We start from the raw sequence: 12,470 nt of genomic DNA on the forward strand, positions 1-12,470 counted from the left end.
GCATTAGACCCAAAGTGTAGTTCAAGTCCAATCTTTTCTTGTTGATTTTCTATCTGGATGATCTATCCATTGCTGAAAACAGAGTATTGCAATACCTTACTATTATTGTATTGCCTATTTCTCCTTTCAAATGTGTTAATATTTGCTTTACATATCTAGGTGCTCCAGTGTTAGGCATATATAGATTTATAATTGTTATACCCTCTTGTTGAATTGGCCTCATCATCATTATGTAATAAAAACCCAATTAAACTAGACACAAACATTTTAATGGATATATAGATGGTAAATAAGCACATGAAAGAAACCACAATAAGGTATCATTACAACCCATTAAAAATTACTAAAAATAAAAGACTAATATAAAAAGTATTGGTAAGGATTTAGAGCAACTGGGAATCATTTATTGCTAGTAAGCATCTGAAATGATACATTTTAGAAAACACTGTAAAAGTTTCTTATGTTAGCTGTTGCGACCGGCGCAACAAACACCGAGATCAGGGTCCTGAGGGTAGGGGAATGTAAGAAAAAAAGAGAGAAGAGAAGACAGTTTGGGAACAGGAGGGTCCCCTGGGCTGATGGCCCAGGTGACGACTTTATTGTTGCTGTACACAATCTTTTATATCCAGACTCTTATGGGTCAGGCCATTCTGAGAATAAACAGGTTTCACACAATCGCTGCCAACCAAAACATTTAGTTCTGTGTTTCTTGTGAATGTTCTAAACGGGTCACAACAAGACCTTGTTGATAAGATTGCTAGCAAAACACAATTCCCATGTTTGTTTCTATCTGACTCGGGATAGAAAAAAGGTGTCTGCCAACACCTGCAGACCACAGGCTTCAGGAATTAACTTTCTCAGCCTTGACAAGGCTTTCCTATGCCCTTGAAAGTGGGGGGATGGGAGGGGAACCACCGGGTTGGCTGAGTCAACAGGGAACCGTTGCTGGACCCGGTCTCAGCCTGGCAACGGGCCCGGCCTCCCACAGTTAGCTATATATTAACCTTATGACCCAGCCTTTTCTTTTCTAGATATTTATCCAAGAAAATGTAAACAAATAGCTACACAAAAACTTGTCCATGAATGTTTATAGCAGTTTTTATTTGTAATAGGAAAAATAGTATACAACCTACTGCCCTTTGAATACATGAATGCATAAACAATTGTGAGATATCTATACAATGGAATATTACTCAAACGTAATTAGGAATGAAATATCGATATACATAACATAGATGAATCATTAAATGCTGAATGAAAGAAGTCAGACTAAAGAGCATATATACTGTATGTTTGCATTCTCATATAATTTTTGAGAAGGTACACTAATCTATAGTGACAGAAAGCAGTCTACTGAGTGGCCGTCTGAGTATTCAGGGTGCTGGAGATACAAATCGCGTATAAACGGACATAATAAAACTGTTGGAGGTTAAGGGTATGTTCAGTATTTTGATTGTGGTTTCAGGATTGTATTCACATGCCAAAACTCATTGAGTTCTAGATTTAAATGTGCGCAAATTGTACATCAATTACACTTAAATATACATATAAGAAAAGAAAAACAAAATCATCTCAAAATTTAATGCCATCTTAGCATTTAGGTTTATACATGTTACTTCATTTTTTTGTTGTTGTTTCTCTTTCTTTTATTTTCTTGAGTGTATACATTTAAGATTACACTTTTTATATTCAATATGCATGTTCAATATACATGTTTGTAGTTTTCCAAACATTTCCAAATGTTTATTTATTTATTTGAGAGAGAGAGGGGAGAGAGAGAGAGAGAGAGCAGGAAGGGGCAGAGAGAGAGAGAGGGAGACAGAGAATCTCAAGCAGGGGCTTTGATATGGGGCTTGAACTCATGTACCATGAGATCATGACCTCAGCTGAAGTCAGACCTTAACCAACTGAGCCACCCAGGCAACCCTTACTCTTTAGCTATCTTAATGAATTTAATTATGTTATAGGAAAACCAGTTTATGTATTACATGAAATACTACATATTTATGATCTGACATAATGGCATATAATTCATCTCTCCAAGAATCTGTTAATTTTATCATTTCCATATCTTGGAAAAAAAATAAAAGTCATTATAGGTCTAATTGCACTCTGTTCAACAATCCACAGTACCTGCTTCCATATAGCAACTCTTCAGCAACATTCTATTTTTTCCTCTACATTTACTATTAAAAATATATGTGAAAGACAGGGAGAAAATACATATAAATCTCAAACTGCCTTCACATTGGCACCTTTATTCTTCTTGCCTCAATTTTTTAAATATCCTTTGTGTCTTTAACAATGCTTTCCTTTGTCATCCATTGAAAGTCATTGGTAAATTGCTACAGCATATGTCATGGCAGTATTCCACACTCTACTCTCTTACCATTTAGCTCAAACTTTGTTTTCCCCCTTTGCATGTAACATAGTTTAATGAACTGTATAGATGATTCATCAGGTAGTCCAACTGATATTTATTCAGCATGTGGCTTTGGACTACTTACTATATGCTACACATTGTTCTAGGCACAGTGAGAAAAATAGAAATAAAAAAATAAAGATATCCTTGCCCCATATAGCTTACATTCTAATTAAGAAAATATTACTATGATTACTCTATTTTGTGTCCCACAGTAGATACTGCCTCTTAATATTTGAACTACTACTTTTATTACCCCTAAGTCTTATATCTTTTGGCATAATGTTTCTCCCTTCTTCATTTTTCAGAAAATGGTAATAGGTTATTAATTCAATGTTTTAATGATGTCTCTTTCAAAGTGTGATTTTGTTCTCTTTTTGCTTTCATATTTTATTTAATTAAAAAAAATTTTTTTGAGAGCACGCATGTACAGGTTTGTGTGCATGGGCAGGGGAGGGGCAGGGGGAGACAGAGACAGAGAGAGAGACAGAATGAGAGAGAGAATACAGAGAGAGAGAGAGACGGGGGGGGGGGGGGGATTCAAATTCAAGCAGCCTCCACACCCAGCCCTGAGCCCAATGCAGGGCTTGACCTCATGTCTTTGGGATCATAATTTGAGCTGAAATCAAGAGTCAGACTGAGCCACCCAGGCGCCCCTCATATTTCATTTTCTAATCACTCCATCTTATCCACCTTCTACCTTGCTATGTTTCTTCCTTTCTAACTGGAACTTTCTGGCCCTGCCAAAATATAGGCTACCCTTTCTAATATCTGCAGCTTCTCATCTCCCTTTCTCTCCTTTCTGCCTGATGGGTCCTATCCCTGCTATTCTGACAGCTTCTAGCAAGTTCTGTTTATCTAACAGAAAAATGCAACACTTAGATCCCCCTTAAAGAAAGGATTTGCTACTCGAGGAAGGAGTGTGAGTAGCTGACAGCCTTGACCTCTTGGTTGCCTTAAGTTCTGTCTGGGCTTTTGAGCTAACTACATGACCTTTTGGGAGTGCGTCATTTCAATTACTGAACAAGCCACTGGTACAAAGCCCTAAGCTTCCTCTCCTTTAATGAGCAATCTTTGCTCTGGAGCTCCCTGGCTCTGGAGCAACCTTCTGGATTGGCAGAAACTTTGCCAGGTCCTTATTATGGTCCTAGGTTCCCTTTCCCAATTCACTTCCCCTGTCTTTCACAGCTGTTAGTCCCTGAATAACCTTTTGCTCCTTAACTCTTCCTCAGCATCTGCTTCCTGGAGAGCACAATGGGGACGTTCATTACTACCAAAACAATAATTACCTTCTCAGTTCTCATTCTACCTAATCTCTGAGTAGCATTTAAAGTTTCTAATATTCCACTTAGAAATTCTATTTTATTTTATTAGTAGTCATCATAATATCTTCTAATTCTTATTCACTTTAACCTTTGTTAGTTTCACTTTGAATATTATAGATTCTTTTCCTCCTAATCCCCAAATCCTTTGTGTTGCCCAGGAGTCTATTTTGGACCTCCTTTTTCTTTCCACTCATTTGTCTTAAATGATCTTAGTCACTCTTTTCCTTCAAGTTCCTTTTTTATGTGTTCATAAATTGGTATATTTCAACTCAAACACTGGGACACCAGACTCCAATTTCCAATGTCTATACCTGGCATTCCACAACTATCTCCAAGTCAACATCTGTAGCTGAATGCATTATCTTCCTATTCAAATTTGCTGCTTTAAAAATTGGTGCCTCTTTCATTCCCAGTGGCTTAGTCCTCTTAACAATGTCATCAATCTCCAGAATAAATTATTAAACGCACTGACATTTCTTCCTAAATATCTCTCTGATCTTTCTACTATATATACTTTTCTTGCCTCTCTAATCCTGAGGATGTAGACGTCTTTGGTCTAAACCACAAAAACTTCCCCTTAGCAAACCTGTTGTTTCTAGTCCTCATCATTTCAAAACCACCACCCCCAAGCCATTACAAGTTCTCATTCTTACACAAAAATCCATCATTGATTTGCCCTAAGATTCTTGGATAATTTTAAATTATGTAATTATTTAAGAACAAAATCCTATAATGCACTAATGTCCATATAAATCATTCACTCATCTGAATATGGCTCACATCTTAAATGTCACAGCCACCTTTAAATTCACTTAGTATCTGTAGAGAAAACAAAATTATCTTAGCCATATTCCCAGAGAATTTTGAATATCCATGTAACAAAGAATTTTTCATTTCTAGCTGTGTACATTTCTAACATGTACATTTCATTTCTTGTATATGTTCAGTTTTCTGTTAGTTTCTGGGGTTCTTGAAAACATGTATCTTGTCATGTATATTTTCACATCTGCCTGGTTCCAGGCTTGTAGTAAGCATGTAAAAAACAATTGTTGTATTAAATTCAAATAATTTGAATGTCTGTAAACTATACCCGTTAAAAATGAGCAGTCAATACCAACATTGGAAATACAGTAACGAATTTAAACAATAGAGGCAATTTCCCCTTTTGGTTACCTGACTGAACAACAAAGACTTTTAGTAGAACCATTTACAAGCTTTTAATTCTTACCATGCCTTAAGTGGCATATATGTATATTAGACTTCAAAAATTTGATCATATTGTAGACAATCAGGAAGAAATTTTAAGAGCACCATAATTAATCCCGATGTTAATTCCATCAATTTTCATATGATTTGGCAAAAAAGATAAAAATACTAATTTTGAGGTATATAGAAATATTCAAATAAATGAATATGGCATACAACATGTATCACAACAAGACTAAATGATTAGGCTATAAACACTTTAGTAAAATACTCAGAATTGCTATTTTGAAGATAAATTTCTTCTGTTATCATTTGTTAATTGTAAGAATATTTTCTTGATAGGCACTAAAATTAGGTTTAGGAAAAGCATGAACATAGAATATATATTGTTAAAGTCTAGCCTTCTCCATTTAAAAATTTTTCTTTTAAAATCTGAGAAAACACAATCATTTAATTTTGTGGATAAATATTGCATGCAAGGATGTGATTGAAAGGGCGGGCCTACACTGGCTGACTCCATCTTGTTCTGTGTCCTTCACCTTGACCACACCTCCTCCCCTTGAGCAACCCCCTCCCCCACCTGCCTAACCGAACTGGGACCCTCGGACCCTTCCCCAGCCAATCGGCTGAGGCCATAGCCATTACCTCACCAACTGCCCCTAGGCCCCAATAAAACCTTTGTGCTTTTGAAACTCGCTCTCTCTCTCTGGTATCTCACCGCTGCCTCGGTGCAGGTAGGGGATTGAGCTTGAGCTAGCTCGAATAAAGGCTCTTTTGCTTTTACATCGGACTCGGCTCCCTGGCGGTATTTGGGGAACATGAATTCTGGGCATAACAGTGATCAGAAGTATCCCATGAAAGGACAACTCAAGAATTGGTTGGTGAAAATGTCCTTGTAAAATCGAAATTATGCAGGTCATCAACTTGCATATTAAGACAAAAAATTAAAGTTCTGTCAATGTCATACTGATGGGGAAAAAAGTTTACATTTAACCTTTTACTAGTTACATATTTTCCTAAGGACTCAAGTTCTACACCATGGAATAAATAATGGAAAAATAAAGTAATTCTTACAGGATCATTTAATAGTTGTACATTGTTTTTTGTTTTTATTTTTGGTCTGATACTTAAATTGCTAACTCATGTCAAGGGATTAAAACACATATGTACACTCATTTCATATTTAACTTTTTATTTAGTTTCCTTAAACAAAGAGTTTTCTAAGAAACAAATTAAGGATAGAAAAATCGATTTAGATTATATTTTTTACATTTTTTTACGTGCGTGCACGTGTGTATATTTGTTTCTACCTAAGACTTAAATAGAACTCTGGCTGTAGCCACGGTTGAAACAGGCAACCGTCTGCTACTAACCATATTGTGAATTTCCATTTTTTTCTTCACTACAGTAATTCAGCCATTGTGCCAGAAAACGATCACGTGGACTATTGACACAGCCAAGCACTTCACCAGTAGACGGTCCATTTCCAGAGGAGAAAACTTTACTTTATGACTCTTACGTAATCCCTAAATGAGTTTCAAATGTCCGCGTTTGGAAAATAAAGCCCAAACCCAAGCCCACGTGGGCACCGGTCAGGTTGCCATGTGCCTCCACAGCACAGAGGGCGGTGGGTGGGCGCCGGGACTGTGGCTGTGCTTGCGTGTCAGCAGAAGGGGCGGGGCGGGCTGATCAGCCGCGTGCCCCTCCCCCCATCGCCCCGTCACCCCATCGCCCCGTCACCCCACCGCCCCGCCGCCCGCGCCGCCCCTACTCCCTGCAGGCCCGGAGCTCAGGGCCAAGCGCGCGAGCGGCCGCCATTCCGCAGCCAACCGCCATCACCGTGGCAAGGCCGGCAGGACGCGCAATGCTGCCTGTCCTGCTGATCCTCTCAGGCCTGGGCCGGCTGACCTCCGCCGGCCATCGTGAGTGTAGGACCTGCTCCGTAGAGGGTCACCTGTCACAGAGCCTGTGGGCGTGGCGGGCTCCAGAAGCTTGCTCCAGGACCCTGTGCCCGGCTGGGGGGAGCCCTGCGTCCTGTCAGAGCCCGCCTAGAGTCAGAGTCCTGCGGGGCCTGCTGCTGGGAGGGCTCAGAACAGGACCGGGACAGTTGTCCTCACGTGCCTGACCCTGCACTTGGAGGAGGGGGCGAGCAGCTTCTGGGAGGTGGGGTCCCCAGAGCAGCTCTTCTTCACCTATTGGGGCGGAGGTTAGCAAATCCCAAAGTGTCTCTGGAAGGTGGTAGGGTCACGTCCCATTTCTAGGTAGCCTCTTCTGGAATGCACAAAGTCTGATTCCGTGGTGGGAGCGTACCTGCGTGTGTGTGTGTGTGTGTGTGTGTGTGTGTGTGTGTGTATGAGTTCGTGGAAGTTCAAAGAGTGATGTGAAGTGGCAGGACCAGTGAAGAATAAGGATGCTGGCAAGCACTGGGGAATGCTTACAGGCGTTTTCCTTACTGCAGATCCTGAAACATCACTTCTACAAATTACAGTGCCACGGAAGATAGAGACAAACACCGAGGGTGAAGTTTCAGAAACGCATGTAATTAAGAAATCACTTCTTTTTTGAGTGCTTTATTTTTACTGGACTACGTGACCCAAATCAGCCCATGCATATATTCCTTTGAAATTTTGTGTTCTAATTGCTGTGTTAAAGTGTCATTTTGTCTGAATGAAAGCAGGTATCTTGATTTTTCTTCATTTCCCAATGAACATTATGAAATATTTTTAAAACACAGACTCAGAAAAAAGTGCCCCAAATCCTTATCACACAAAATGTTATATACAGTCTACTGGACTTTTTGTCTAGAAAATATGGACATTTAAATATTCTGTATAAGTGAGGTCATGATAAAATTTATCTTGTCATTTTAAAATGACAATATATAAAGAATGCCTATATTTGCTCATATATACATATATAAATCTTTGTTAAAATGCAAGTACTGTTATTTTTCATATGATTAAAATAAAGCATGTACATTGTCAAATCTAGGTAGCACAGAATGTTTTTTCAATGGTAAAGCTCTTTTAATATTAGCATGATTTTTATGAATAATTCATTAAGTATAATTTCTGACATTTGTGTAACATATATATTATTTGTGCCCATTATTTTTTCTTATTTATATTTTAAGTATTTAAATTCCAGGTAGTTAACATACAGTGTAATATTAGCTTCAGGTGTAAATTTAGTGATACAACACTCACATCCAACACCTGGTACTCCTACAAGTGCACTCCTTAGTCTCCATCACCGATTTACCCATCTCTCCCCTCCTCCCCCTCTGATAACCATCAGTGTGTTCTCTATAGTTAAGAGTCTGTTTCTTGGTTTTGCCCTTTTTTCTCTTTTTTCCTCCCAGTTTGCTCTTTTGTTTTTTTCTTAAATTCCACATGAGTGAAATCATGTGGCATTTGTCTTTCTCTGACTGACCTGCTTAGCTTAATACTCTCTAGCTCCATCCATGTCCTTGCAAATGGCAAGATTTCATTCTTTTTTATGGCTGAGTAATATTCCAGTGTGTGTGTGTGTGTGTGTGTGTGTGTGTGTGTGTGTGTGTCTGTATCACCTTAATGCATTCATCATCAATGGACACTGGGGTGTTTCCATAATTTGACTATTGTAGACAATGTTGGTATAAACATTGGGGTACTTGTATCTCTTTGAAATCGTATTTTTGCATTCTTTGGGTAAATAACTAGTGGTACATTTCCTGGATCATAGGGTAGTTCTAGTTTTAACTATTTGAGGAAACTCCATACTGTTTTACCACAGTGGCTGTACTAGTTTGCATTCCTACTAACAGTGTAAGAGGATTCCTCTTTGTCCACATCCTGGCCAACATATGTTGTTTCTTTAGCCATTTAGCCGTTCTGACAGGTGTGAGGTGCTATTTCATTGTAGTTTTGATTTACATTTCCCTGATGATGAATGATGTTGAGCATCTTTTCATGTGTCTGTTAGCCATCTGGATGTCTTCTTTGGAGAAATGTTTATTTGTGTCTTCTACCCATTTTTAAATTGAATTGTTTGCTTTTTTGGTGTTGGGTTTAAGTTCTTGTTATGTTTTGGTTACTAACCCATTATCAGATATGTCGTTTGCAATATCTTCTCTCATTCTGTATGTTGCCTTTTAGTTTTGTTGGTCTTCCTCATTGTGCAGAAGCTTTTAATTTTGATGAATTTAATTTTGTTTTCCTTGCCTCAGAAGATATATCTAGAAAGAACTTAGTCAAAGTTGAAAAAATTACTGTGCTCTCCTCTGGGATCTTTATGGTTTCAGGTCTCACATTTAGATCTTTAACACATTTTGAAATTATATTTGTGTATGGTGTAAGAAAGTGGTCCAGTTTTGTTCTTTTGCATATTGCCATCCAGTTTTCTCAACATCATTGAAGAGACCTTTTCCCATTGGATATTCTTTCCTATTTTGTTGAATAAATTGGCCATATAATTGTGGGTTTATTTCTGGGTTTTCTATTCTGTTCCATCGATTACGTGTCTATTTTTGTGTCAGTACCATACTGTTTTGATCACTCTAATTTTGTAATATAACTTGAAGCCTGGAATTGTGATGCCTCCAGCTTTGCTTTTCTTTTTCAAGGTTGCTTTGGCTATTCGTGTTTTTTGTGGTCCATACAAATTTTAGGAATGTTCATTCTATATCTGTGAAAAATGTGATTGGTGTTTTGATAGAGATTACGTTGAATGTGTATATTGCTTTGGGTAGTATAGACTATATTTTATATTTGTTCTTCTAATCCATGAGTATGAAATATCTTTTCATTTCTTTGTGATGTTTTCAGTTTCTTTCATCAGTGTTTTATAATTTTCAGGGTACCGGATTTTCACCTCTTCAGTTAGGTTTATTCCCAGTGTCTTATTGTTTTGGGTGCTAAATTTCATTTAAATTAATGGGATGGATTCTTAATTTCTCTTTCTGCTGCTTCATTATTGGTATATAGAAATGCAACTGGTTTCTGTACATTGATTTTGTATCTTGTGACTTTACTGAATTCATGTATGTGTCAGTTCTAGCAGTTTTTTGGTGGCATCTTGTAGGTTTTTCTATCTAGATAATCATGTCATCTGCAAATAATGAAACATTTAGTTCTTCCTTGCCAATCTGGATGCCTCCTATTACTTTTTGTTGTGTGATTGCTGAGGCTGGGACTTCTAGTACTATGTTAAATAACAGTGGTGAGGGTGACATCTCTGTCTTGTTCCTTACCATAGAGGAAAAGCTCTGAGTTTTTCCCCTTTGAGGATGATAATTAGCTGTGGGTTTGTCATATATGACCTTTATGATGTTGAGGTATGTTCCCTTTAAGTCTACTTTGTTGAGGGTTGTTATCATGAATACATATTGTACTTTGTTGTATGCTTTTTCTGTATCTATTGAAATGATCATATGGTTCTTTTATTAATGTGGCATTTTATTAATCATGTTGACTGATTTGTGAACATTGTACCATCCTTACAGCCCAGAAATAAATCCCACGTGATTTTGGTGAATGATTAATGTTTTGTTGGATTTGGTTTGCTAGAATTTTATTGAGCATTTTTACATCCATGTTCATCAGAGATATTGGCCTATAATTCTCTTTTTAAGTTGAGTCTTTATCTGGTTTTGGTATCTGATTTTGGTATGAGCCAGGGTAATGCTGGCTCATAGAATGAATTTGGAAGTTTTTCTTTCTTCTCCATGTTTTGGAATAGTTTGAGAAGAATAGGTATTAACTCTTTTTAAATGTTTGGTATGATCTGCCTGCGAAGCCATCTGTTTTTTTTGTTGGGAGTGTTCCTGTGAAGCCATCTGGTTTTTTGTTGGGAGTGTTTTGTTTACTAATTCAATCTCTTTGCTTGTTATTGGTCTGTTAAAGTTTTCTGTTTCTTCCTGTTTCAGTTTTGGTAGTTTAGATGTTTCTAGGAATTTATCCATTTCTTCCAGATTGTCCCAATTTGTTGACATACAAATTTTCATAGTACTCTTATAATTGTTTGTATTTCTGTGGTGTTGGTTATTATTTTTATAATCTCATTTCTATTTTTATTTACTTGGTTCTTTTCTCTTTTCTTTTGATAAGCCTGACTAGAAGTTTATCAATTTTAAAGAACCAGCTCTTGTTTTCATTGACCTATTGTTTTTTGTTTTTGTTTTTTTTTAATTTCTGTATCATTTATTTCTGCTCTAATCTTTATTATTTCCCTCCTGCTGGCTTTAGGCTTCATTTGCTATTCTTTTTCTAGCTCCATTAAGTGTAAGGTTAAGTTGTTTATTTGAGATTTTTCTTGCTTCCTGATGTAGGCCTGTATTGTCATGTACTTCCCTCCTAGGACCACTCTTGCTGCTCCTAAAGGTTTTGGATCATTGTATTTTCATTTTCATTTGTTTCCATGTTTTTTTTTTTTTTTTTCATTTCTTCTTTGCTTTTCTGGTTGACTGATTCATTGTTTAGTAGCATATTCTTTAACTTCCATGTATTTGTGCTCTTTCCACATTTTTCTTGTGGTTTACTTCTGGTCATAGTGTTGTGGTTAGAAAAGGCACATGATATGGTTTGAGGATTTTTGTATTCAGGCCTGATTTGTACCTAATATGAGATCTGTTCTGGAGAATGTTACATGTGTATTTGAAAAGAATGTATATTCTGCTGTTTTAGGGAGTGTTCTGAATATATCTCTTCAGTCCCTCTCACCCAATGTGTCATTCAAAGCCATTATTTCCTTGTTGATTTTCTATTTAGATGATTTTCCCATTGATGTAAGTGTGGTGTTAAAAGTGTTCTACTATTACTGCATTATTATCAATTAGTTCCTCTACGTTTCTTATTGTTTTATGTATTTGGATGCCTTCATGTTGAGTGCATAAATATTTGCAATTGTTATATCTTCTTGTTGGATTGTTTCCTTTATGATGATATAGTACCCTTCATTGTCTCTTGTTACATTCTTTCTTTTAAAATCTAGTTTATCTAAGTAATGCTACTCCAGCTTTTTTTTTGACATCCATTTGGGTGATAAATATTTCTCCACCCCCTTACTTTTCTTCTGCAGGTGTCTTTAGTCCTAATATTAGTCTCTTGAAAGCACCATATACATGGGTCTTGTTTTATTTTCCATTCTGACACCTATGTCTTCTGATTGCAGCAGTTAGTCCACTTGCATTCAGAGTAATTATTGATAGATATATATTTATTGCCATTTTATTACTTGTTTTGTGTTGTTTCTGGTGATTTCTCTGATCCTTGTCTTTGTCCCTTTTTGTCTCTCCTTTACACTCACAGAGTATCCTTTAATATTTCTGGCAGGGCTGGTTTAGTGGTCATGAATTCCTTGGGGTTTTGTTTGTCTGGGAAACTCTTCATCTTTCCTTCTATTCTGAATGATAGCCTTGCTGGATAAAGTATTCTTGGCTGCAGATTTTTCCCATTTGGCACTTTGAATATATCATGCCACTCCCTTTAGGCTTGCCAAGGCTTTCTGTGGAGAGATCTCTAGCTAGCTTTATGGGTCTT

At 37.2% G+C, this 12,470-nt stretch overlaps 1 protein-coding gene across 3 annotated transcripts in view; it reads left to right on the top strand.

Moving 5' to 3' along the window:
* The first annotated feature begins 6,717 nt into the window (after nucleotides 1-6,717).
* LOC122217595 (A disintegrin and metallopeptidase domain 3-like) overlaps nucleotides 6,718-12,470 on the top strand; it is a 112,275-nt gene continuing 106,522 nt past the window's right edge. Inside the window, exons 1-2 of one of the 3 annotated variants that reach the window (XM_042934767.1) lie at nucleotides 6,718-6,875; nucleotides 7,412-7,491. In XM_042934767.1, coding sequence (XP_042790701.1) covers nucleotides 6,818-6,875; nucleotides 7,412-7,491 — 138 coding nt within the window. In that variant the 5' untranslated portion in view covers nucleotides 6,718-6,817. Of the gene's footprint in view, nucleotides 6,882-7,411; nucleotides 7,492-12,470 lie in introns of all 3 variants that reach the window. The other 2 variants (XM_042934769.1, XM_042934766.1) reach the window with 2 other exon arrangements.

The sequence above is a fragment of the Panthera leo genome, chromosome B1 (assembly GCF_018350215.1).
Source record: "Panthera leo isolate Ple1 chromosome B1, P.leo_Ple1_pat1.1, whole genome shotgun sequence".
Taxonomy (NCBI): domain Eukaryota; kingdom Metazoa; phylum Chordata; class Mammalia; order Carnivora; family Felidae; genus Panthera; species Panthera leo.